This window comes from Puntigrus tetrazona, chromosome 7 (assembly GCF_018831695.1).
Source record: "Puntigrus tetrazona isolate hp1 chromosome 7, ASM1883169v1, whole genome shotgun sequence".
Lineage (NCBI taxonomy): Eukaryota > Metazoa > Chordata > Actinopteri > Cypriniformes > Cyprinidae > Puntigrus > Puntigrus tetrazona.
The window spans coordinates 13,694,217-13,720,162 of NC_056705.1; the positions used below are offsets into that span (position 1 = coordinate 13,694,217).

The 25,946-nt window shown below is 38.4% G+C and overlaps 2 protein-coding genes across 2 annotated transcripts in view; both read left to right on the forward strand.

Moving 5' to 3' along the window:
• The window catches only part of LOC122347903 (dynein axonemal heavy chain 2-like), a 32,634-nt gene extending 22,048 nt beyond the window's left edge, over positions 1 to 10,586 (forward strand). The window contains exons 11-17 of the mRNA XM_043243160.1: positions 204 to 333; positions 1,028 to 1,210; positions 3,112 to 3,326; positions 3,897 to 4,043; positions 6,069 to 6,225; positions 10,071 to 10,310; positions 10,491 to 10,586. Coding sequence (XP_043099095.1) covers positions 204 to 333; positions 1,028 to 1,210; positions 3,112 to 3,326; positions 3,897 to 4,043; positions 6,069 to 6,225; positions 10,071 to 10,310; positions 10,491 to 10,586 — 1,168 coding nt within the window. The remainder of the gene's footprint in view (positions 1 to 203; positions 334 to 1,027; positions 1,211 to 3,111; positions 3,327 to 3,896; positions 4,044 to 6,068; positions 6,226 to 10,070; positions 10,311 to 10,490) is intronic.
• Positions 10,587 to 11,271: 685 nt separating this feature from the next.
• LOC122347904 (dynein axonemal heavy chain 2-like) lies at positions 11,272 to 24,634 on the forward strand. The gene is made up of 11 exons (XM_043243162.1): positions 11,272 to 11,340; positions 12,181 to 12,328; positions 12,681 to 12,873; positions 14,012 to 14,212; positions 14,889 to 15,045; positions 15,214 to 15,388; positions 17,500 to 17,663; positions 17,883 to 18,044; positions 19,101 to 19,204; positions 20,824 to 20,980; positions 24,457 to 24,634. The coding sequence occupies exons 1-11, from the start codon at positions 11,272 to 11,274 to the stop codon at positions 24,541 to 24,543; spliced, it is 1,617 nt and encodes a 538-aa protein (XP_043099097.1). The 3' UTR covers positions 24,544 to 24,634.
• The last annotated feature ends 1,312 nt before the right edge of the window (positions 24,635 to 25,946 follow it).

A 25,946-nucleotide genomic window follows, 5' to 3' on the forward strand; every position in this document is an offset into this window, starting at 1 on the left:
TCTGGGGCAGGTGTTTCATAGTGTCTCAGCATATTGAGAGCACCCAAATCAATAGCAGCCTCCATTTGTGGCTGGGAGTGTGTGTGTGCTGGACTCTGCCTTTGAATAGAGGGCACTGATTTGTGTTTGGAACGTGCTGTACAGCTCTGCCCACTTCTTTGTTGTTTTGTGCCTCTTGTTTATCCATGTGTGTGTGTTTTTAGGTTCCGTGGTAAAGTGAAAGATCTGGAGGTGATGATGCAGAATTTGATCACTTCGACCTTCGAGACTGTGAACTGTGTGGAGGAAGGAGTACAGCTGCTTGACGTGTTTCAGCACCTGTCTGGACGAGAGGTCTTTCTCACACACACTTAGCCATCAATTCACACACACTTTATCACCTCCTTTAAAACCTTGCACACTGTCAGACTGCTACTCTTCTTAGGAAATACGGTGAATACAAATGGCTTCAGCAGAACAGACTACACACAGATTTCTGATGTCACTTCCTTTTCACTCTCATTTACTTAGGAGGTCAGAAGCAGGACCTCACGCACACATATAAACCCACTGCTCTCTCACCTGTGTCACCTGTCTTTTTAAGTCATTAAGATTTGTTTACCACATTAATCACGTCATCTCCCCTGGCTTCAGCCTTCCCCTTCAGTCTTCTTTCTTTCATTCTGTCATTCAGCTTTTCAATTTCAAATTTTTCAAATTCCAAAGTGCTGCATTGACTAGACAATTTTACATGCATTATAGTTAAAGCATTACAACGAATAATAAAAAGTCAAAAGCCAAAAGGTGCCAACTAAAATCAAATACAAAATGTCATTTAATTAAAAAAATAAAAATAAAATAAATAATTTATAGAATATCAAGGCATTGGCAAACAGTATAAAGACAGCTAGTTAACATAATAATCATAGCAGTAATTTGTTAGGTGTTCATTCACTTAAAGAGGCAAGCCATGAGAAGCTGCGTATTACAGTAATTTCACCACAATTGATAACATTTCCTGAGCATTTCTGTTTTGTATCTTTCTCAGGCTATCAAGCGGACCATTGACAGAAAGACAGTGGATGTGTACGCTTTGCTTAGTTCTGAGCTGAGTGAAGTCAATTTGGTGATGTGCAGACTGTCATCTCTCACTGCTGCTCAGATGCCTCGACACGCAGGACAGGGACATTGGACCCGAGCACTCCGATCACGGATAGAAAGACCCATGGAGGTGATATTTACATTAAAGGAAAAAATTGTAATGCCCCATTCACATGGGGTGTCAGTGTCAATGCCTCTCGTTTACTTTCAATGGAAGGTCAAACGTTGCTGAACTGAATTGTGGGTCTGTTACATTGCCTCAATGGTGTTGCTCGCCACGCAGTTATCAGTTTTTACACTTTTTACAAATACCCTGGTGCAGATGCTAGCCAATTACATTGACACCAGAAAAAGTTGATTGGCTGTTGTCACTGTATGGTCGCATTAGCACCAATATTCAGATATGCCCTCCATCAAGTGTTGATACAAAAGGCCCCATGTGAATGTGCCATAAGATCGGAGTTACTCTATTGATTCAGAACTGTTTTTTTTAAACATTGTAATAATATTATGTGCTTTTGTCACAGCGTAAATTTTTTCAGTTTTAGTAATTTTGGTATTTAAACTTATTTAATTTGTTTTGGTGTTTAAACTTATTTATTTCACATTTCTCAAACTCCCAATCTAAAATAACCAAATGACATATTTGTCTTTGTATTTGACTTCAAATGAACCAAGTTTTTAGGATTAGTTCAATCCAGAATTAAAATTGCCTTCACAATTTCCTCATCCCCAAGTTTTTTTTTCTACAGTCGAAAAGAACACATTCGAATTTTATTGCAGATTCAAAGGCTCTACACCTAGCGAAATGGCCATTTTCTAAAAACTAAAAAAAGTATATGCTTTTTAACCACAAGTGCTTGTCTTGCACTCGATCTGCGATAAGCGTCCATGACTTTATGCATTATGTAATCGCACTGTAAAGGTCACATTTTTCCTAGTGGAAGAAATCTTTTAGAACAAATGCTGAATCAGAACAAATTCACCCCAGATTTCCCAGTTTCCCTTTCATTATAAAGATGTCAAACATACTAACATCAAACTGATGTTATGTTAGTATGTCATGTGAAAACGGCCATAGTCAAATCAAAGCATCACAGGTTCCTGAAAGATGCTGAAAGAAACTGAATGAATGTCCGGAGACCACATAATGACTAATCAGTCCAATCCCTGCATGGACTAGGCCGTACCCTTTTTTCTCACCCTTTGTACAGTAGGTGAACTCTAGGGCTTTATGAACAAATGAATCAGATTCCAACCCAAAACCCACATCAGTGTAAATTTGGAAGGTGTCACAAGATAGCTTAACTCCATTGATGAGCTCTTCTCTGTGTTGAGCTCAGAGCCTTGTGTCAAGAGGCCAGTGAGGGGCCCCAGTAGAGGCCCTGGAGCCCAGCCAGGATCCAGCCACACAGGCCCTAATGCTATTAAAGCCAGCTGTGCCGCCACATACTCGCTCTCTCATTCTTTTTTGTCACTTTCCATTTCACTCACCCTTCCTCTCTATTTCTTTCTCATGGTTTCCCTTTCTTTAGCTTCTCATCTTTCTCTCATTCTTCAGTTTGCTTACAAAGCACATCGCCATTTCCATTGTGTTTAAATTCATTTTCCGCTTTCTTTAAGAAGGCAATTAAGAGCAGACATAAGCTTTAATTGGACACAGATATGATTATGTTGCATTTCCCCACAATTGATCCCAAAAAGCCCCACAGAGAAACAAAAGTCAGACAGAAAGCAGAGCTTAATGATGGTCTGATTAGATGTTGCAGAATGTTTACATAGTTACTGCATAGCCTGAGACATTCCTAACATGAGAGAAGTTTAGCCTTCATTTGTTTTTTATGTTTACCCTCGGTTTGTTTAGCTTAGCTGCGCTCTGACGGTTGTTTTGATTGTTTGTGACCTTGCATGTGTGAGTCCGTAAGATTTCAAGACTTTGTTTGTTTGTAAGTGATGAGATGTGTGTTCACTCTGTTCTCTCTGAGCTCTTCCCATCTGTTTGTATGTGTTTTTTGCACATGTGTTGTCTAGGTTCTCTGGCGTGCTCATTTCCTGCCACACGTCAGCAGTGGAGAGGAAGTGCGTGTGAATTATGCTAAGCTGTGTCAGACTCTGGATGAGAAGGTGAGGAGGATCTTCACAGACTGGAGTCAGAGTCTGAACCGAGAATGTCTCAGCAGTCTCAACCAGCCACTCATGATCCGCTGTAAAGGGAAGACAGGTCCGCTGGACATCAACTTTAACAAGTACGTGATTGCACAAACACACATGCATACAGGCCCTCCAGTACCTCACTGTGGTCACTGGAATTGTCAGTATAATTATACATGCCTATGTTACTGACCAGGGATGTTTTTGTCCCTGGATTTATGGCAAAAGATTCAGTGCACTGCATGTTCTAAAAAATTTGTTTCTATATATATATTATTCTTCAGAAAAAACATTACCTTTTTAGCTTTAATGTTGAGGACAGTATAGGAGGTATCCACTTCTCAGTTTATCTGCTGAGGGAAATAAATAGTATTAAATAATAATATTAATCCAATTGATTGCAATGGATTACATCCTGTGCTACACTGAATATTCTTTTAGACTTGAAGTTGAATACATTTGGAATGCCATTAATTATTATGTCCTTAAGCAACCCATTCAAACCCTTTCAAATAATTAAATTATTTGTGGTTGTGCTCATCTTTAATATTTATGCTCTGTAGTCATAATACATGAATTACTGAAGATGTTTTATACATGCTGAATATTTTGGTGTGAACAAAAATGCACAGGCTTTCAATGTGTTACTCTGTTTATGTGTGTAGGAACCTGTTGAAGATGTTTAATGAGATTCATTACTGGGACAGACTGCTCTTCGAGATCCCTCACTATGTCACAGAGGTGTATCAGCGCAGAGAGGAACTCCACAACCTGAGAGAGAATGTCCTCCTAGTTGTTAGAGACTATAACAGGTTAGTATGGCTGACAGAGACTGACTTTTTCGAAATTTCCCTTGAACTTTTTGTTCATAAAAAAGATTTTTTTTTTTAATAATAATAATCAGTGCTGTCAGTTGATTAAAAAATTAAATTGCGTTAATCACAGTCATGGAATTTAAAATACTAGGGTTTACCTGTAAATAAAAAAATTTAAATAAAAAACGCATAACAAACTAGTTTAAGGAAACAGAACAATTCACACCTCCGCTAGGTATAAAATTCTTATTAATAATTCTTATTAATAATTCTTATTATTCTTTTATTATTATTATTCTGTTTACTGGCAATAAAACATTTACCAAGCCACATTGTTTCCATCCCAGTGAACATTTAACCAAACATTAGCAAAAGTACTTCTAAATAAATACAAGAAAACATTTTCTTGCAAACTTACGTGCAGTATTATTAAGAATTATTTATTAAGAATAAACGCACCTGTTCTGCAGCTAACATTAGCATCATGCTACATAAAATAATTATGAGATTATGAGAATAGTACACGTTTATTTAAAACTAATTTTAAACAAAAATAAGAATAACTTCCTTTTGTGATCACATGTCGAATTTGGCTATTTACTATTGTTAAAATATGCTATTTATGCCTAATTGTATGGCTGTACAAATTAGCATATTATTATGTAAATATTCAAATCTAGAGAAAACACATGTGTTTATTATCTCATAGTGGTTGTTTTCCTGTTTATTTCTGCTGTGTAAAAGTCTTAACATAATGCACATTAGTAAATACACTTTGGGTGGCCGCAGGTACATTATAAAAGTAACCCAAAAAGACACAACCCATGGGATGACAGCAAGAAGTTCAAGGGTCAAACCTTTCCAAATAATAAATTTGCACTTAAAAACATTATGCAGTAATTTTTTTATTAATCACATGCGTTAAATTATATTATTTTATATATATATATATATATATATATATATATATATATATATAGAGAGAGAGAGAGAGAGAGAGAGAGAGAGAGAGAGAGAGAGAGAGAGAGAGAGAGAGAGAGAGAGAGAGAGAGAGAGAGAGAGAGAGAGAGAGAGAGAGAGAGTAATATTTTTTTATTGCTTGAAAAAACACAGATTGAGAAATTAGGCTTGTATTTGCAAACATTATGTAAAATAATTAAAACAGGACATAACATTTAATTTCACATTTACATTTTTTTTGTATTCTGTTCTATTATACCTTGTGTTTGTATTAAGTATATAGAACTTTTATGACTTTCTTATAACTTCATAAACTAAACTAAGAACTTGTTTATTATGTGATATAATTATGAAGTGTTTTTTTTACTTTACATAAGCACAACGGTTGCATACTTGCAAGTCACGTACAAATTTAAACGGTGTACTTAGGTAACTTCACATCTTTAATATGCATTGATATTATTCTTCACCTCTTCGACCTACACACACTTACACTTCAGTGCAAACTGAGTATTTACATTCCATCTGCCTCAATATACACATCTCCATTGAAGACTTTAACACATCCAATCTGGAGAAAAGCACTTGAATTAAATGCACACACACACATACTTCCACTGAACAAAACAATTCACACTTATGTCCCTCATTCTGTAGTGAATAATAACCTCCTCCTCTCTCACATAAGCGCATACACACACACAAACACACACACTCTTCAGACTGGAGGACTCATTGTAACTCTCAGAGGGACGGAGTGAGTCATCTCTGTCAGTATTGTTACCACATTTAATGCATTCTACACATGCCAGCTGGAAACAAACACTTAAACCCAACACAAGCTAAACAGGCCACTTGCCCCAAATGGCAAAGCACATCCACTAAGACTTGTTAATCCATTTTTACCACCCTCTTGTTCTGTTATGCTTTTAAAATGGCCTTGCTTGTTTTTGAAAAATGCTGTGAAAGAAACTTGTCAATGCCCGTAAGACCTAAAATGAAAATGGGGGAAAAAAACAACAGTGGACTTAACCTTATATGTTTGTGTTCACTCTCAATTAGAATCATTAAGGCTCTTAACGAGGATGAGCTATGTCTCTTTTCTGAGAGAATTCGGTTCCTGGATAGGAAAATCCAGCCAGGCCTGTCAAAACTGCACTGGTCCACAAAAGGAACATCCAGCGTCTTTATCAATGACTGCAGAGTGCACGCTAACAAGGTCAGTAGTCTCTGACACACATGCAAATACGCACAACAAAAAACTGTGGCCAAACAGATGGTAGAGTGAAAAGCTTGTGTTCCTCAGGCAGACGGAAATTTTCAGGATTTGCTCTGATCAGAGCAGTATGAATTTCAATGCTGGTCTAATGCATTGCCACCAGAAAAACATATCTGGTGGAGCATGGTTTGTCTGGTACAGCTGATGGACAGCTAGCTAGGCATGAAGCCCAGTGTGGGCAGCCTGATTTCTTCAGCATAGAGTCCAAAAATTGAAGAGAATTATAGACATCTAGTTTTTAAGGAATCCCAGAAATGCTGCATTTGCTCGACTAATTAAAAAAGAACATTTCAGATCACTTAAATTTAGGGCTATAACTAAACTATTTAGAAAATCCATTAATACAATCTGATCTTTCTCTTTTAACACAGAGCGCTTATTCACGTGTTCAGATTGTTGCAGGCATGTTTCAAAATATATGATTGCCAAAACGTTGAATAGAATATTGTTCTGAAAAATTTGTTCTCTTTCTCTGTTGCGCTCTATTTGATTGATATGCTTTATGAGGTTTATGAAGTTTAATGATGACAGCAGCACTTAATTGCTCCCTTGCTGTTAAAAAATACTGTTTTGCTTAACGGAAATAATTATTGCAGTGTGTTTAAATGTGTGTTTGTGTGTTTCTCCTCCATAGAAATGCATTTTTATTACATTACGTGAAATCACTGGGACCCATAGACCCAACCAATCAATAATATTTATATATATTTTTTTTTTTTGTATTTATTATTATTTACTGTTGAGCTCTGTAACAGAAAGCAAATGCTGCACTAGAATTAGTGGTCAGATATCTGTCAGTTGCTCTTTTTATTAAACAAGACCAGGAAGGTCAAATATAAGCTTGTTATTTAATAGCTTATAAAGGAGACATCTATAGTGAATGACAGATGTTTACAAATTTTACACTGAGTGTAGACAAGAACGTTTGGAATTCAGTTATTGTTAGTTTTAGGGATTTAGATCTTTTCTCACTTGTTGGGAATCAGACCAGCAGGGATTGTGATGAAGAAAGGGCTGGCTCTGACAAATAAATATAACAGCTGGCTGACACTTTCAAAAGGAAGTTTCATCAAAAAGAAAAAATGAAGAATAAAATCAGCTAATGCAATTCCATTTTATCCCATTTATACTAGCATTCAAAGGTTTGGGGTCTGTAAAGAAAGAAGATACTTACACTCTTTCTAAAGAAACCGTAGAAACGTTGATCTTTTAGGATTCTTTGATGAACAGAATGTTTTAAAGCATTTATGTGAAATAGTCATTTTTTTTGGAAACAATGTAAGTCTGTTTACTGTCACTATTGATAAGTTTAATGCATCTCAGCAGAATAAGGCCATGTTCATACTTGGCAAGAAAAAGTTGACGTGTGCTTTTTTAGAAAAATAAAATGCTAGCAGCGTCTGTTACAAAAAACAGCCGAGAGCGTCTTTTGTTGCTATAGCAACAGCTGCAACAGTAGCCTAGCACAGTGTGCTGCAGAAATGTCAAGATAGCATGAAAAGTTGGCTCTTGTGTTGGCTTTTGAAATTAACGGGGAAGAAAATGTAGATTCACAACGATGTTCCTTGTGCTCCGAGACTAGTATTATCAGTTTGTTACTCCATTTTTTCTTGTCGTTACAACGGATCTCCCTACTCGCTTGGTCATTGGTCAGCTGTCAAAAGGGCGCTTGATGTAAGGCATTTTTTTTTTAAGTTTAACTTTTTTTAACTTGAAAAGACACTTGAAAAAGTGGTGGCATTTTAAAAAGGACTGAAGCTTTTTTTGTTTTTTTTATACGGTTTACTCAATAGGATTCTAATGTGAAACAGACACTGGCAACTTCAAAAAGACGCCAAGTGTGAACATAGCCTAAGAGTATTCATTTCTTTTCTTTTCTCTCTTTTTGAACAGTAGTGTATTTTTCAGTAAAATCTAGTGCAGAATACATAAGAAATATTTATGGCTAGTAAACTTTCTCAAGTCACCCTCCAATCGCCAGGTGTAGCAAAAAGAAAAAAAGTTAATTTTGTTCCCTTGCTATGGTTATTCAAGAACAGAAGACTTTGCTCTTTTTTTGTTCTGGTACAGCCGTGTCCTTTTGCTGGCCGATATTGCTTTTGTAATGCAAGAATAAGGCAGCAGGCTTTACTGAGAATGGAAGTGCGACTCAGTGGAGAGCAATTGTGAAATCTATTCACTTCCTCTGCTGGCTGTCCATCACTCGTACATTGTACAAGGCAATATGATATTAAAGCACTGGCAGTGCCCTTTAGCCATGTGGTAAAGACACACACGCACACACACATACACAATGGCATGCGAGCAGAATGCCCCATCTACTTTAATAAAGGCCACACAGGCATCTCTCAGTATAAACAGCCCCAGCGTTCACAATGAAAGGCAGCCAGCCTCGTTCGTGCCGCCACTATGCCCGGGTTCTTTCTCACTTGCTGGAGGGGGGGGATCGAGTTCACGTCAGAGTCAATGTCAGACATCCTTCGAGCCCAAAACAGAGCTGGCAACAGCTTCAGTGGTAATGGAGAAGTGTGGAGAACACGACACATCTGAGTTTACACACACCCACACACACTTAGAAATGCAAGTATACGTTCTACACACTCCTGCACGTAGAGTAATCTTCCCCTTTGAGGCTTATTTCATGTGACACGTTTCATCCCATGAAAAAGTCATGAGACGAGCTGGATCTAGGAAGAGTGAGATTATGCGGCATGTAAGATGCTTCCGAGAACCTCTGTGCAAACTCTCAGAAATTTCTCAGTATCACTGCCCTCCACAGAATGAATAGAGAGTTGTTGGATGAGAAAGCTTGATGCTTTGTGGATAAGAACTGCCTCCTTTAATTTTAAGCACTGGGATAGGTTGAAATCAGATGCTCTATTTCTGTAGAACGGTGAGAGAGGGAGACATGAGCTGGAAAATCCTGCTGGAAAACCCCTGCTGCTCTGTTTGAATGTGTTTTCCATCTTTCTCCCACCACATTCCTGTCTTTTCTTTTCTTTTTTTTCTTTTCTTTTCTTTTCTTTTCTTTTCTTTTCTTTTCTTTTCTTTTCTTTTTTTCTTTTTTTTTCTGTTATTTTCTGTTATTTTTGTTTTTGGCTTGTTTTTACTTTTTGCTTTTGTTTTGCCTTTGCTTTTAGTGTTTCATTTTTGTATTTCATTCTTGTTTTTGTTTAGATTTTTTATATACTTACAGCCTAGCATTGCGGTGGCAAGTTCTGCATTGGCAAGCACCACTTTTTCAGCCACACTCTCTCACTCTGTGTTTTTTTTTTTCTTTTTTCTTTTTTTTTTTTTTTTTTTTTTTAATGCAATGCAATGCAATTAATTTTCCTCATTAATTTGGCCATTAGATGGGACAGCCTGGAGGAGCACCTGAGCTTTTAATGGTTGCTTTGTGTTATAACTCTTCTCAGAGCTTTTAGTCAAAACTAATTGTGTGTTGCTCCTCACTACAGCTAAAACATGTATTCCCATATGTAAATGCTAAGGTATCGTTTCACAATAGCTTAGAGGCTTTTTGAACACCAAAAGACCAGTAATAGCACAACAATGTGAAGCAATTTTGTCTGAAATATGCATTACTACATTTGTTAATGGAAACGATCCTGGAACATAGTGTTTGACACTGAATTGCTGTTTAGAGAAGCTTTGTGCACAAAACCGTTATAAAGAAAAAGATCAGATCACTCTAGTTTTCTAAGCGGTGTGTTTTGAGATTAACATTTGCACTGTCTCTTTGTTTTTCTGCTTTCTCTGATTTTGATCTCTTATCTTTCCCACAGGTGCAGTTAATGGTGGATGAGTATAAGGCAGCTAACTTAGCTGCCTCTAAGCTCTGCGAGCAGATCAGTGAGCTGCTTTTGGTTCATGTGGATGGCAAGATGGTCTATGGAGACCTGGATTTCCAGGAGGATCAACAGAGTCATCAGCATAGCCAGCTGCTCCGACTGCAAAACGCTCACCAGGACATCGTCAAAATCATGGCCAGAGTGTATGGGACCTTCCACCTAGATGGCCCAGAGGTTGGACTCTCTGTTTGTTGTGTCTTACAATCTTTACTACTAAAGCATGAAACGTTTTGATGTTGTGATTTAATGATTTACCTTGTTAAAGGAGTGTTGTTGGTGTAAAATCAGCACAATGCACAACGGTTGTCATGGTAAGAACTTCCCATTGACTTCCATACTTGTGTGTGTTTTCAGGTGCAGCAGCATTGGGTGTCATACATGGAGAAGATGGACAGAATGGTTGAGGAGGCTTTTCGTTTGAATATAAAGCGCTCTCTGCAGGAGCTCTAAAGCCATCAATGGAGATGGCAAGACATCCCCGAACCCCTTATTCAGAGTGGAGGTGGTACTGACACAACAGACTCCTCGATCTCCTGCTCAGGTACACAAAGACAGACGCTATTTTCAAATCTAGCAATGCAGTGGCTATTGATAACAGTGCTTATGTGAGGAGGTGACCCTTACCTCACATTTAGACATCACAAACATACCCTCTGATTTCGAGGCAAAGAGTATAAATACAAAAACTGTGTCAGTGCGAATTATTGTGTTGGTCACAGAGAGCTGCTGGCCATGTGTTTTACATACAGCATAAAGACACTATCATACATCAAGCAGAGGGCATTCAGAACACCACAACCTCTATAAATCACAGCTGTGGCAGCACTGCTGCGTTATTCAGCACTCTACTCTACCGCTCAGCTCCACAGAGGTATATTTGGACGAAGGCCTATGGGTAATGTCCCATGATGCTTAGTCAGCTAAACACAGTGAGAAAGAAAAAGCAGAAACGTTAGTGTGACTTAATTGAGTGTATTTTAGGGACAGTGGTTGCATTGGTCTGTGGAGACAGACTGCCTCAGGCAAAGCTCTCTAAGTGCCAGAGGGAAGGGAAATGCATTAATGCTAGCTCAGGACACACCATTAAAGGCCCTTTCACACAGAATGCAAAATGAATAAGCAAAACAAATCATTGATGAATGGTCTGTTCACACCAAGAGCGAAACGAATATCTGTCAGGCTGATCGACAACCGATTCACGTTGGTACAATAGTTGCTGCGACACACCTTTTCCAGCTTTCACAGTGACAATTATTAACGGTCACAGAAACCACAAGACACTGGACAAGCTAGCAAGATCGAGATTCAGTGATATTTCAGCAATAAAAACAAAAATTGATTCTAAAATTCATTTTCAAATTCCACATTTGAAAACTCTACATTAGAAAAGTCAAAATGGTAACATTTACATACTTTTGTTATGAAACTTCACAGGAGAACAACGTAAGAAGCGATGCAGTTTTTGATAACATATCATTTATTTGCATTTTTGTAAATTATTTTGTAAATAATTCCAAAAACTTTTCTTAAAACTGTCTGTTAATATGTTCACTACAATAGAAAAAACACACTAAAAGTTTACTTGGTCAAAATTGAGTAAATTTCACATTCAAAACATATTTAATATTTAAAGAAAAATGTTATTAATTACTGTTATAAACCATTAATTCCATTAGTCTTCGTTTTAATGTGATGCTTTTAGGCTTATCTGGTGACCAAGAATTTTTTTTTTATGCTTCTTTGAAAATATATTCTTTGAAAGTTTGCAGTATTTATTTTCAACAAGAAATCATTTATGACATTATTCTGCTGCAAAAAAAACTACTACCACTACCACTTTTGACCAATTTACTTCAATACTTGCTGAATAAAAGTTTTAACAAAACATACTGACCCCAAACTTTTGATTCCTAAATAAATCATAAAATTAAAACCATGTAATTGTTGCTATCATTTAGCAGCCCTACTTTTTATTTAATGCATCTAATGATTCTATCCTTGAAAATCCCAATTTGTTCCAAAATGTTTGTGGTTGTTTGTCCAGGTGGATTTCTCCTTCTCTCTCCAGAAACTGGCCCACATATTGAACAGCATTAGCTCTCAGCTCATCAAGACAATGTCAGGCTTCAAACGTCTGCCAGACCTGCTGACCCGCCAGTACTCGCAGCGAAAACCTATTCACAGCATCATCGGTACACCCTTTTTCCATCTCATTCACCATATCCCTCCTACATTTGCCATGTATGTCCTCTTTTTATTCCTGTTTCATCACCTTCATGTCAATCCAAACCCATATAACTTTCCTCTGTGGGACACAAAAGGAAAAATTACGAAGAATTGTATTGATCCACTCTCTTTATACTAAATCCTTATTTTGTATTCCACTAAAATAATAAAGTTAACGACACATGGATGATTAATTGGTGATGAGAATTTTCATTTTGAGGTTTAAAAAAAAATCCATTCACATCATCATTTGTGCAATGCTTAAAGTAATCAGTGGTTGTTCGGCATCAACAATGCTTTCCTCTTTTTTTGTTTCAGAGCAAGATGAAGAAATCTGCAAGATCCAGGCAGCCATAGCTGCAGGAATGGTGACTAATGCATCTTACCTGCAGACCTACCTGAAGACCTGGGACAAACACAGAGAGATCTGGGAAATCGAAAAAGACAGCTTTATACAGCGTTACCAGCGGCTCAACCCTACAGTAACCTCCTTTGACGCTGACATAGCCAGGTCTGTAACTTCTGTCTAAATGGTCTAAAAAGTATGCGCTACAAACATTTTTAAGCTTATGAATTATTTGCAATGCTACTTGTAAAATAATAGTTTCTTTAGTGAACAAATCCACTAAAGGATTCACCATGTTTCTCTCACCATCATACATCATACATTTGAAATGCATCGTGATAGCACACTAGAGAGGTGTGTTTAAGGTCACGTGAGAAACTATGTGATGGCCTTTAAGAATATTGACATGTCTGTAGCACAGAGGTGCCTGTCCTGAGGGCAGGGTCAACGTTGGTTCCCTATAGATTTGATCTGCACTCGCCAAATCATTATCATGTCAACAGTGGATGTTTGAGTGTGTGTAGTGAGACAGAGACTTGTGTGATTGTGCATTAATGACCTTGTGCATGCTGGGAGGACACTTGTGGGGGCGCCGTTAAGGTTTTTACATTAATTAATGCATGCATAGACACATTGTTATTTTAAATGACTATGGATAATGTAACTTCACGCTCACTCAAATGATGCTCAACACTATTTTTTTCTTGAAAAACTAATTTCATTTACACTAGGTATGTTTGAACTGAGATAACAAATTAAATTGTTATTAATAAGGCAATCGTTATGAGTGAGCAAAAAAATACAAAAACAATCAAATTACATTATCTTACAGGTCAATTTAAACAAAAGTAATTTAGCAAGCATTAATATTAATTAAAATCATTGTCTTTTAAAATACCTGAGAATATATAGTGCAGAGAGAATTAAGTACAGATATAATTACAACATTCTAAGGAAGAAAAAATAAGAGACAGGCAAAACGTGTTTATCTTTGAAATCTTTTGAAATCCAATTACAGACTTATCATGGGAAAATAAATATTGTTGCTTTCACAAAAAGTGTTAGAGAAATGTTAAAAGCCATTTTGAGAACTTGTCAAGGTGTCTTTTATTATATTTTCCAGGTAAACATGTTATATATATTTTTTTGTTTGTTTGTTTGTTTTTGTTTTTTAAAAAGGAGCACATATTTTGTGTTAAAATTTACGTAATATCATTATTATATATATGTTTTCATTGTGTTATGGTTTAGCTTGATGAGAATCATTTACTGCATTTATGCTCTGTCTCTCCTCTTTGTGCAGATACACAGAGGTGGCGAATAATGTCCAGAAGGAGGAGACAGTGTTAAGTTTGCAGTTTGTGTTGTTGGACTGTTCTCCACTCAAATTCTCTCTGTTGCAACACTGTAACGAGTGGCAGAGCAAGTTCACACAGCTGCTCAGCCTTATGGCCAGTGCCAAACTAAAGGAATTGCACAGCTTCCTGCAGAAAAACACTCTCAGGTGTGTGTGAGAGCTCTGTTCCAAAATTGTGCCTCGGCTGTCTGCTCTCTATATAAGCAGCTGGGATCCTAACTGAAATGAAACCTCATAAGTGACCGATTTGAAACGCTCTTCATGGGCAGCGACCCTTTTAATGGTCACTCATGCATGCCACAGCAATTAACACCCCTCACGTGAAGAGCATAAGAGACTTGACAAACCTCTCTGTTGATTCCAATAGAGTCTGACATTAGCTTGTTGCTAAGCTAATGGTCTGACATTGTAATAAATAGTTCCATAGACTAGCAAGAGAATATTGTGGAGATTCAGGGCTTTTTCTTCTTAAATCAGTGTTACTTTGGTAGTAAGATACTGTTATAGTTTTTAATTAATATTTTGAATTAGCAGAAGTTCTTATTTCTGTTTTCATTTTATTGTAGTTCAAATTTTAGCAATATTTGTTGAGTAGCAACAGCCCTGCCACAGCATTTCATCACGCAAAAAATCACTCAGAATTTCTTATCAGCTCCATAGCAACATATACTATAAAGTTACATTTGTAGGTAGATCAAAAGGTTTTGAAACATAGCATCTATATGTGACTAGTTCTGAGTTATTGTGTGTAATTCAGTTAATTCAATATGCATTAAATATTTACCATGCGCATTTACCAGTCATTGGCTGTGTGTGTTTTCAGGGTGTCTCAGCCTCCTCAGACTCTGCCGGAGTTGGGAGAGAGTCTAAAACTTCTGGAAACTCTGCAGGCAGATTTGAGTAAGATAGAAATTCAGATTCCGCCCATCCACGAGCAGTTTGCCATCCTTGAGAAATACGAGGTTGCCGTCGACCCCGCTGTGAGTGTCGCGCCACACACACACATATACTCCCTCAGGTGTTCCAGTCAAATCGTCTTCTAAATACACTTTCATCTTTTGCCTCCATTCCATATTTGACTGTGCTTTTATTTGACTCAGCGCTCTTAGATTTTCTTTCTCCCTCGCTCTTTCTTTCCGTCTCTGTAGGTGTTGGAGTTGCTGGAGGCTCTGAATTCAGAGTGGGTGTGGTTCCAGCAGGTTGTGATTGACAGTGACATCATGTTAAAGAAACACAAAGACATGATGAAGAGTGGGCTGATCCTCTCCTCTGAGGAGTTTAAGAAGAAGACACAATCTGCCCTGCAGAGCTTCAATAGCAATGGTGAACGCACACATACACATCAACATGGGAGATTTAAATGTTACAGAATGGGAAAACACACACACACAAACACGCGGCCAGTAGGATGACTGCCAGTGCTGTCTCAGACCCTACTGTGAGCTTCACATCCCTGCATGCCTATTTTCTGTAGGTCAGTTCGCTACATGGGCGGCACCGCAGGCCTTTGCTTTCAGGGACCATGGGTGTTCTGCGTTGTGGGGAGTGCTGGGTAGAGCCATCAACCTCCCACATGCCCCACGGCACATCACAACCAATTAGCCTTGAGATAATGTTTCAGAACGCCATGGAGCCTCACCTACAGCAGAAGTGACCGTCACGCTGACATCCTGCCCTTGACTGCACTCTCAGCCTGTCTGCTGCCCTGTTTCTTTTTTTCTCCCTCTCTCTCATTGTCCCATAATGCTGCTCCACCTCCTGCTGGTGTCTCTGCGCTGTTTATTCTCTGCTCTATTAAAACCGGGATTGAAAAATTCTTTTTTCTGTCTAGCGCTGCCACCTTTCTTCACGAACAAAGTCACGTTGTGCCGAAATGTATCAAAGAGGACAGAGTTTTCGTCCTACTTTTCCTTCCCCCTTCTTTCATTCATCCCTTTTTCTTGCACTGCTTTGCTCACTCGCTCCCCATCTCGTTTCCATTGTGTTTGCGTTACCTTGTGATCGTTGATAGCTCTGTGAAGTCTGTTGTTTTTCAGTTTGATCTCATGCCATTCCTTCCCGGTGTCTTTTTCTTCTATGTACTTCTCCTCCCAGTATGAGTCCAAAAGCCTTTCCGTCTTGATTCAGACAAAGTTAGAGTTTGGCACAGCCGATTAACGCAAGAGCTTTGCGCTAAATCAACACGTGGCAAACACACTCAACGCTCACCGTTATTATTTCCTACAACCCCAGAATTTCTGAACGTGGGCGGCAGCTGCAACTTGTTGAGAACGGTGGGATTGTTTGGATTGTTCCTGCAAACAATGGTGGGCTCCTTCAGGTTAATGAGGCCAGGAAGCAGCTTTGTGCAGGGAGAAATTTGTATTCAAGAGAGAGAGACGGTTTCAATAATATCACACTCATTCAGTCCAAACACATACTACTGGCCCCTGCCAAGGTGCCCCTTCAAAATCTCATCTCCTGCTCTCCATGGACCCAGCGTGACTTTCCCTCTCAGATTTGGCGCGGAGGAAAAATACGACATTGCGTTTCTCAGCGCAGAGCCAATTAAACATGTATGATTGGTTGAAGTCTCCAAGGCAGATTTATCAAAAATTTAGCACATTTTAACATTTGCTAATTAGATTTTCTTTACGTTTTACTCTGGCACAACGGAGAGAGAATGGGCGTCATCAAACCTCTCAACACCCGTGCTCTTGAATGCGTTCTGCTCCAGCGACGCACCTCAACATGTGCTAAATGCTTCAGTAAATCAGACTTTACACAAATATTGACTGGAGATCCCCGATGGATCTTCACATACTGCCTAATGGCTTGCCTTAATGCTGAATTGTGTAAATGTGTGTTTTTTGTAATTGCAAGAGATGCAAGTGTGCGATTTAGTCAGTGTGTTAGATGGAATCCATTATAAACGCTGACAGACGTAAACATTCGCGTCTATAAACATATTACAGAAGCTTCTGGGGCAGATAATGGGCATTTGCTGGTGTTTGCGCAAGTGCGTTTCAGTGTGTTACTGTAAATGTTGTGTGTTATCATCCTGAGATGAATGAGGCACTTTTCAAAAGATCAAATATCTCGTAAATCAAAGCTGTCGCAAGTGTGCGTGGATCGTGGGAGTCCAGGCTTGTGAGTGGAGCTGGGTCCGAGCCAGAACTCACACTCTGCTCAGGAAAGAGACCTACTGACCTGCTGAGCTCCCAACTGTGAAACCACATTAATAGCACATTGTGAGAAACATGCTCACTTCGCTAACTTTCTGGCCATTGAGAATCCACTGAGCTTTTTTTAGAGTGACAAGCTGCTCTCTGGTGAAATAACAGCCAAATATGCAGTTTTTAAATCATTAACCATATGCAGCTGTTTGCTTGTGTGTGTGGTCTTATTTTTTTCTTCATGTTTATGATCTTATTTGTGTGTTTATGTATGTGCAGGTCCATTTGGCAGCAGTGTAGCCCCAGATTCTGCACTGCAGCAGGTGTCAGAGCTGCGTGCCCAGTTGGGGGCTCTTAAAGAAGAGCAGCAGAACATACGCTACGGTCTCAACATCTTTAATATTGAACAACCGGCCTCTAAAGACATCCTCACTCTTGAGAAGGTGCCTATTCACTGCTGTTACAGTAATAAAAAACCTCTCTTCGTACAATACATCACAGACACAAAACTCAAAGCACCACAACAGAGTGCAGACAGGCTGAAGGCAATTCATTGGTCCTGCGTGACAGCAAATTGAACAATATTGATACTGTTGGTGAAGGTCAGTTCTGGTTCAGTATACTCTGACGTTTAGATTGTGTTTGTGTATGTGTGTTTGTAGGACATGAATTACCTGCAGCAGGTATGGGAGATCGCCCAGCAGTGGGAAGCTCTGTGGGATGAGTGGAAGTGGGGTCACTTGGCCTCTCTGCAGACCGAGGCCATAGATAACACTGCCCAGAACATGTTCAAGAAACTCCACACACTCAGCAGAGAGTTCAAGGCAAGCCAGCACAACATGCCCTACAACTCCGGTGTTAACTTTAGTCAGTTCCATTGCCAAACTGAAATTTTTGGGAGTTTCCATTAAACAATGTGTAGAATAACACAAAAGTTATTGTTTAATCTATTTAATCTTAAACTACAGTATATACAAATAGTATATAATAGTAAATATCTAAACATATAAAAAATATTTAAAAGATTAAAAAGTTTTGGCAATTAGAAGTTTCCATAAAAATATATTTTCCACACTGATAATTATAATAAAAAATAATTTTTGAAGGAACACCTGACAAAGGGTAATGACAGCTGTCATCACAGGGAGAAATTACATTTTATAAAGTAATAGTTAATTTATAATAATATTTCAAAATATTAATGTTTTATATATATATATATATATATATATATATATATATATATATATATATATATATATATATACACAATTTTTTTGTATTATTATTATTTATTATTTATTTAGGTAATGTACCTGGAAGTGATCTTCATATTCTATGTAATCAAACAGACTCTTTCTTTCCAGGTGTGGTAATATGTATAATATATAAAATAATACAGGTGATATTTATTAATATGCACTTTTGATTTTAAAATGTAATTAAGCATCACAGTTAACAGGTTGAAGACCTTTACATAAAAAAATAGCAGCCATCAGGACCCACTTAACAGCTATCAGCAACGTCAGTGATGTCTGAGTCTCTCACTCATCTTCTACTGTACTCACACACACTGATGCTACTTCATTAGGGTCCAGCAGAGACTCTCATTTCTTCCTTTCTCTTTGTAACTGTGATAAAAGCCCTTTTGTGTAGCTAATTACCCTTTAAAGCTAATTTAGCTTCTCTTCTCACCAGCTTCTCATTATCCTGACATTTAGCTTTAAGCAGATTAGAAACACCTGCTTGATTCAGACCCTTTGGGTGCTTTTCCACTGACAGGAGATCAGTCCATCACAACACAGCACTCAGCATTTTACACCGCAGCTTGCAGTGGGATCCTGACTTTTGGAATTGCTATTGTGTGTGTGTTCTTTCAGGACAAGCACTGGGAGGTTGTAGAGTTCTCTAAGAGCAGGATCGTGCAGTTTAAGAAAATCATCCCGCTGATTACAGACCTCAGAAATCCAGCCATGAGAGAGAGGTGGGGGATTTCACACACACACACACACACACACACACACACACATGAATCAGTGTCCTCAGCATAATGAAGTGTCATTCTCACACTAATCCTCCTTATCAAGAGTGGTTCCTGACAAAATGACATGTTGTCTCTTCAGCTGACAATCTCTCTTTGTAACTTCTCTCTGTTCGGGATATTGCCCTCTGTAGTTTATGACCTAAGGTGTGCTGTAAAGTCTGGCTGATAATCATCAGCGGCAGAGGTTCGGCGCCGATTGCTGTTCTAGGATCAGCTGTAATCCCACACCTTGACAGCCAACCCTCAGTTAGAGCTCGTCACCTCTCTCCTCTCTATCACGCAGAGCGTTTGTGCACTCCGCGCCTTCCTGCCGAGAAAACGCGACGTTTTCCACTCTTCGTTTTTCTGCCCTGTCATTCGCTCCCTAAGCCATCTGATTGGATCTGGCATTCCCAAAACAACAGTCCATCGGCCCCAATCAGGCGTGCTACAACAGCCCTGGTGGAGACGGCAGAGACAGGCCTCACGTTCCCCTGATGACAGCCGGCTAATCACACTGATGTAACCCTCTGAAAGATCCCTGTTAGCGTATCCCGCTGGCCGGCGCAGCACATCGGGGAAGCAGATGAAAATAAACAGAGCTCCAGCCTCAGAAGTCCATGACCGACAGAACGGGAGACAAAAGGAGCGAAAGAAAAACAGGCACTCATAGGAGAGATCGTGTCCCAGAATGCTTGGGCCCGATCTCAGAGGGGCTAGTCATTGGCAGGATATTTTTTTTGAAATAGCGGTGTTGTGTTTTGTTGTGGATCAGATGTACTGACGGTCTCTGTGGATTTCTTTGAGAGAAGACAACAAGCTGTGCGTCATGGCTGCGGGATCTCTCATGGGAGAATTCAATCCTTGCGCTGTCGTTGCCCGTCACACCTGTTTATTATGACAAAATCTGACCGTCAACATGACCAGTCTTTTGTGACAAAACAGCACAGTGGACTGTTTTCCTTCAGCTCTTGAAATACTCAACATAACACACATTCTTTGTATTTTTACCTTAGGAATTTTGTTTCATACCTTTAATTAATGAATTAGGAACATCATTTCTTCTAATGGCCTAAACAAAAGCTCTGTTTCAAAACTTATTGGGCTATATAAGCATGTTTATATAGACGTATTGACCTTAAACACTGGATAAGATGATTCATTTTTAATGACGGCTTTTTAATATAAGTATTATATATGTTTGCATATTCTAATATATGTATTACATTGTTTCTATTGCCTATTTGCATCATGTATTTATCTGTTATTATTTCAAAGCAATGTATTCTGGGATTGCCTTATCTATGAAGGTTACATGTTACTTTAGAATTTGGTAAAATTTTAGGAGGCATCATAATTAAGTTGCCATCCTTTTGGAAAAGCCTTCATCTCAGAAACTGCGTCTAGGTTGTTTTAAAATGCTGGCCCGTAAGCAGCTCGTTAGTTTTTGGAATAGATCAAATGTCTTTGATAAAAGGTTTTTCCATCGTATTTGAGCTCAGATTCATATGTCAGTGTCAAAGCGTCTTGGCTAGTCAGATTTTATCTTCAAAAGATGGTGTGGATCTGGTCTTTTTTAGACATTGGGATCAAATAAGGCAAGAAGTGCAGCAAACATTTGACCCGACCAGTGCAGACTTCACTCTGGAGAAGATTGTGGCTTTGGGCCTGGACCACCATGCAGAGCGGATCAGTGACATATCAGGAGCGGCCAGCAAAGAGCTCTCAATAGAACAGGTATGATATGCCTTTTCAGAACTCTCTCTTTCTCACTTGAGTTAAATTATTTCCTTTTGTCACTTCAGACTTGAAAAGACTCTTCAGTGAAACATTCTACAGAGAACAGTTTATAAGAAAAGTTATTTTCTGAAATGAAAGTGCAACAAAGAACCCATTTTCTCATTGGTTTTGCCACTATGTATGGTTTATTTGAAATGAACAATGTCCTTTTATTAGGTGTTAGGTTCTTCAGCTCAGCGTATTGGATTTAAGGTTTTTAAAGCAAAAGATAAATGAAATTGTCCCCAATCCTTCTAAGAAGAATTTGAAAATTTACTGAAACTTTCACTTAAAACATTGTGGAAACCTAAAAGCCAAATTATGGCAAAAGTGCTAAAAATTTTACTTAAAATTTAAGCATAGTATGAGGCTGTAAAACTTTGATTAAAACAGGAACCTTTATTTTTAGTTGTATCTTCCTCCTTCACTTTTGTTTCTATTTCTTTTGTCTCTGTGTAGGACTGTAAGTTCATCAGGGTTCAATTCTCTCTGCTCCTCTCGCAGTGCATAAGCTCCTTAGGGGTTCAGTATGTTAAAGAGAAAACGAAAGTCACTGTCAGGAGGATTATGGTCAGAGGTCAGGTTTAGAAGGTCAAAGATGATATCCTCAGGGTGACATCCGGTAGTCAGGCCGAACCCAGCAGAGAATCACAGCAGATAGTCTGGCAGCAGTGCAGATGTGCTTTTCATTAGTCAAACAGTTTGAATGTAAAGGCAGTGGTGTTCATGAGTGCAAAGATATCAAGGCTGATCTTGGGTTATACTATTAGTCAGATTTTTAATTACTTTAAAACTTAGGCCTGTTTCACACATTGCATTTGTGGCCCTCCAGGCACTTTTTTGGTTCCCATTTGGCGCCCACATTACACCATTTCAGCACATAAGCAGCAATAAAAGTAGCACTTTAGTAGCTTTGTTATGCCGCATGTCATTACTGGTTTCTGTGTCAGAGTAAAAATGGAAAAATTTTAATGAAATAATCACATTGTGAAATGAGTCACCGGTATAATAAATACATTTATAATTCCAAGTTTTAAAATCACATTTCACATTTATTTTACACATTTATATAACTTTTTTTACTCTACTGCTCTGATGTTTGAGTTTTTAGGAAGTTAATGTTTTTATTTAGCAAGAAAGCATAAATTAAAACCCGTTTATTTAGTTTGTATTAGATAGAGATGGAATTCAAAATCTGTTTATGACATTTGTCACTTTTACTAAATTACTAATTTACTACATTTTAATTTAATTTATTTCTAATTATTTAACAAAAAATCTATTCTCTTAAATTTCTATTTATTAAAAATCATATTTTCTGCTAAATTATTAACTGTGCACATACTATAAATTACATTCTAAAATATTTTCAGACATGAAACTTTTAATTGTAATAATATCTTAATCACAATATTTAACACATTTTTATAAAATAAATGCAGCCTTGGAATAATATTTTGTAAAACTCATCAGAAAAAAATGTACTGTTAACATTTTATAAATTTTTTTGTTGTTGTTGTAATTTTGGCTTTTATGAAGCAACAAAATGCTAAGAGAAAAACAAGTGCCCCGTTGCTTGAAAAAACCCTTTATGTCAGTTAATGCAAATTCACAAAGAGCACTTTTTATTCAGTAAAGATTGACTGAATCCAGACGCTTTAAGCAGTTTATAGCTATGCTTTGGGTTCTGTGTAAACCATTTGGATATAAATGTCATTCCATCTTCTCATGTAAATTAGATTTCATGGCTATCAAGTTTGTAATAATTCTCAATGGCATTCTTCAGATATCCATTATATTATTTGTATTAATTTATGGCTGTTATTGGAAGAAATATGCAATGTAGTAAACCAGCAGTCACTTTATTTTCTGCATAGAACTGTTGTGCAGCAGAAATGCCTTTAGTATAAAAACAACAAGCTACGTGTTGCAGACACAGGATGTGTGAAACAGGCCTACGAGCCGACTGGTTTACAGTCCTATTTTAGACTTGAAAAGAAAAATTTCCTGGACGGTGTTCAGTAATAGTACAGTACAGTATGAGTGCAGTGCTGCTGGAGGCGTCTGTCCCCAGGCTGCAGTCGCAGGTCATGTGTGGCAGCCACAGGGGAAATGAGCCTTGCGCTTAATTTCCTTCAGCGCAGCCTTTACTGCCCCTGCAGAGTAGAGCTGCCCTGTCCAGCTGTCAGACTGTGGGAGGCTGTACTCCTCCCCTCTCCCCTCTCTCCTACTTTCTTCCTCTCTTTCTTCTCACTTTCGGCCCAGGGAGATTCCCAGACGTTCTGCTCTGAGCTCGCAGAGGTTACAACAACACAGCTTTGGTTCGAGAGCGGCAATGGGAGAGCAAACCCTCATAACCCCCAAAGCACAAAGCGGTTCACCTAGAAGTCACTCGCAGAGAGAGAAGAAGAGAAAGACAGATAGAGTGTAAATGAGAAGCTTCGTTGGCTTGGTGCTCGACTGGTGATTCTGGAAAGACCCCGTCTCTGACGTTTAATTTGGGGCCACTATTAATGGTATTTCCTTGCCACTAGTCTCCTAACATCCTCACAAAATAGGTGGCTACCTTTTTAGCTCTGGTCATATGTCATTTCTGGCCAGGTTTTATGGACAAAAATGGTTTATTGTCTATTGCTAATAGTATAGCAATGTATGATTTACAGCTCATACAGAAAACAAATATTTATGTTCGCTTTTATGCAACAAAATCTTGCCTTAAAAGGCAGCTCACATTTTGAGAAATTCTCCACTTATAAGAAACAACCAAATGTTTTTTTTAGGTATATGTACATTTCTAAATAGATTTTGAAACATTTTGCAATAACTTTATAATGCACAAAAGTGTTTTCTATGTAGGCAGCTCACTTTTTTAAATTCAGCTATAGCTTGAATCTCCTGTGATGCCAAGAATGCTTTGTAGGTGCCAGCTCTCTAGGTTTAAAAAAAAAAAAAAAAACAGCGTTTAAATGTTTGAATGCTTTTAAGATAGCCAAAAATGTTGTCTAGTTAGACAGCGCACTATATTTGAAGCATAGCAAATGTTCAGATGTGTCTGTGATACTAATAAATGTTGTCTAGGGTAGTAGCTCACTGGGATTTAAAAGACAGATGATTTAAATATTGAAATGTTGTCCAAAAATGTTGTCTAGATAGGCTGCTTTTCTAGGCTTTAAAATATATACAGTAAATGAGAATTGTAATTGTGATATCTGGCATTTCTAGAAAGACTTCATCTATGACTTTTATTGTGGGGGGGGACTTTGCAGAGGCCCCAATCAATGTTCTTTCCCTGTCACTAGCCATCTAACATCCCCACGAGACAGATGACTTCCCTTCCAATCCTAATATAATGTGGCATTCAGTGCTGAGGTGGAATATGTCTGGAAAGATTAGTGCTAACATTTAAAAGCCTAATGCTGACCTCTCATTTACAGACCCTGGAAGGCATCACAAAGACATGGGAGGAAACATCCCTGGACATCACACCCTACAAAGACAAAGGTCACCACAAACTGAGGTGAGGAGCCAGAGGTTCCAGAAGGTCAAACGTCTAAAGGTTGCAGAGGTGCTCAATAAGCAGAATCTTAAAAAGATGATAATGATGATTCAGCATCCTGAGGTGGCTGAGATTCTCTGTAAGTCCCTGGCCTGAGGGTCTGTTCACACAACAGTTGATGCAACTAAATTAAATTATTTAGTTTTATTTTATTTTCACAATAAATGTCATTTGCAGCATAATTTCCTTCAGAAAAATAAAACACAAGAACCCCCAAAAATCAGGTCTAAAACACTTTGTCTTTCCTAGCAGCTTGCTACAGCCTACAGCTTCCACAAGCAGACTTTCTATCCTAATTGGGGAGGTGTCCTAATTGACTTTGCCTAATTGATGTATTGGATTTTTTTACAGAGACGTAATTGTACAATAACTTTCATGCTTGTCCAGTCAAAAGGTAATTGCTGAATTGTGTTTTTTTTTTTTTGTGGCAGACTCCCTGTCCACCTAGGGACTGTTAGTGGCTTCATCCATGCTGTTACAGCACTGTAATGTGAATATATTAGTGCCAAAAACAAGCCATAGCCTAAAAAACACCATTCCTCAACATGATGGAGCGCCCTGCTGCAGGGGAGAACCGCCACGCGTGAGGAGCCAGTAACTCCACATTATCATATTACTCTGTGTGACGCAGAGAAAGGAACGAGCAAATGAGACAAAACACTGGCTGTGTTTTAAAACCTAGTGAGCCACCTACTGCCTACTGGACAGACATTTGGGCATTACAGGCATGTATAAATGTTCTTATCTTATTTAATGTGCCTATGATGTGGAAAAATGCTGTTTAGATAAGCAGCTCACTAGGTTTTGAAAGACAGCCAGTGTTCGAATGAACCTTTGATATCCAAAAATTCTGAATGTTGCTCAGTAGCTGATGTGTTGCTCAGTAGCTTTTGAAACACATCCAGTTTTTAAATGCACCTTTGATGCCCAAAAACACTGTCTAGGTGGGAAGTTCACTGGGGTGTGAATCACAGCCACTGGCCGGACAGCATCGCTCTCTCAGAGTCCAGTTCAAATCCGTGTTTGACAGCCAGCCATGTTTTTATACACAGACTAAATGGCTTATCAATGCCAGGGCACCTTGAGCTCTGACACAAACATAATTACTATCAATCTCCTTAGAGAGCAGGACTCAGAACGGCTGCTTTAAGCCTTCTGGGCAAACAAGTCAAGGGTCCAATAAAGAACATAAACTGACTGTCTATGAACGAATAAATACTAGCGGGAAAAGCCATTTTAGTGTTTAGATGAGCTCAAATGATGCTGTCGCTCTTTTGGGTTTGATTGAGACCATTCGGGAGTTTCACAAAGTGTTTAGTGCTCACAATTATACAAACGAGCTGTGAGCAGATAAGAACTGGAGAGGAT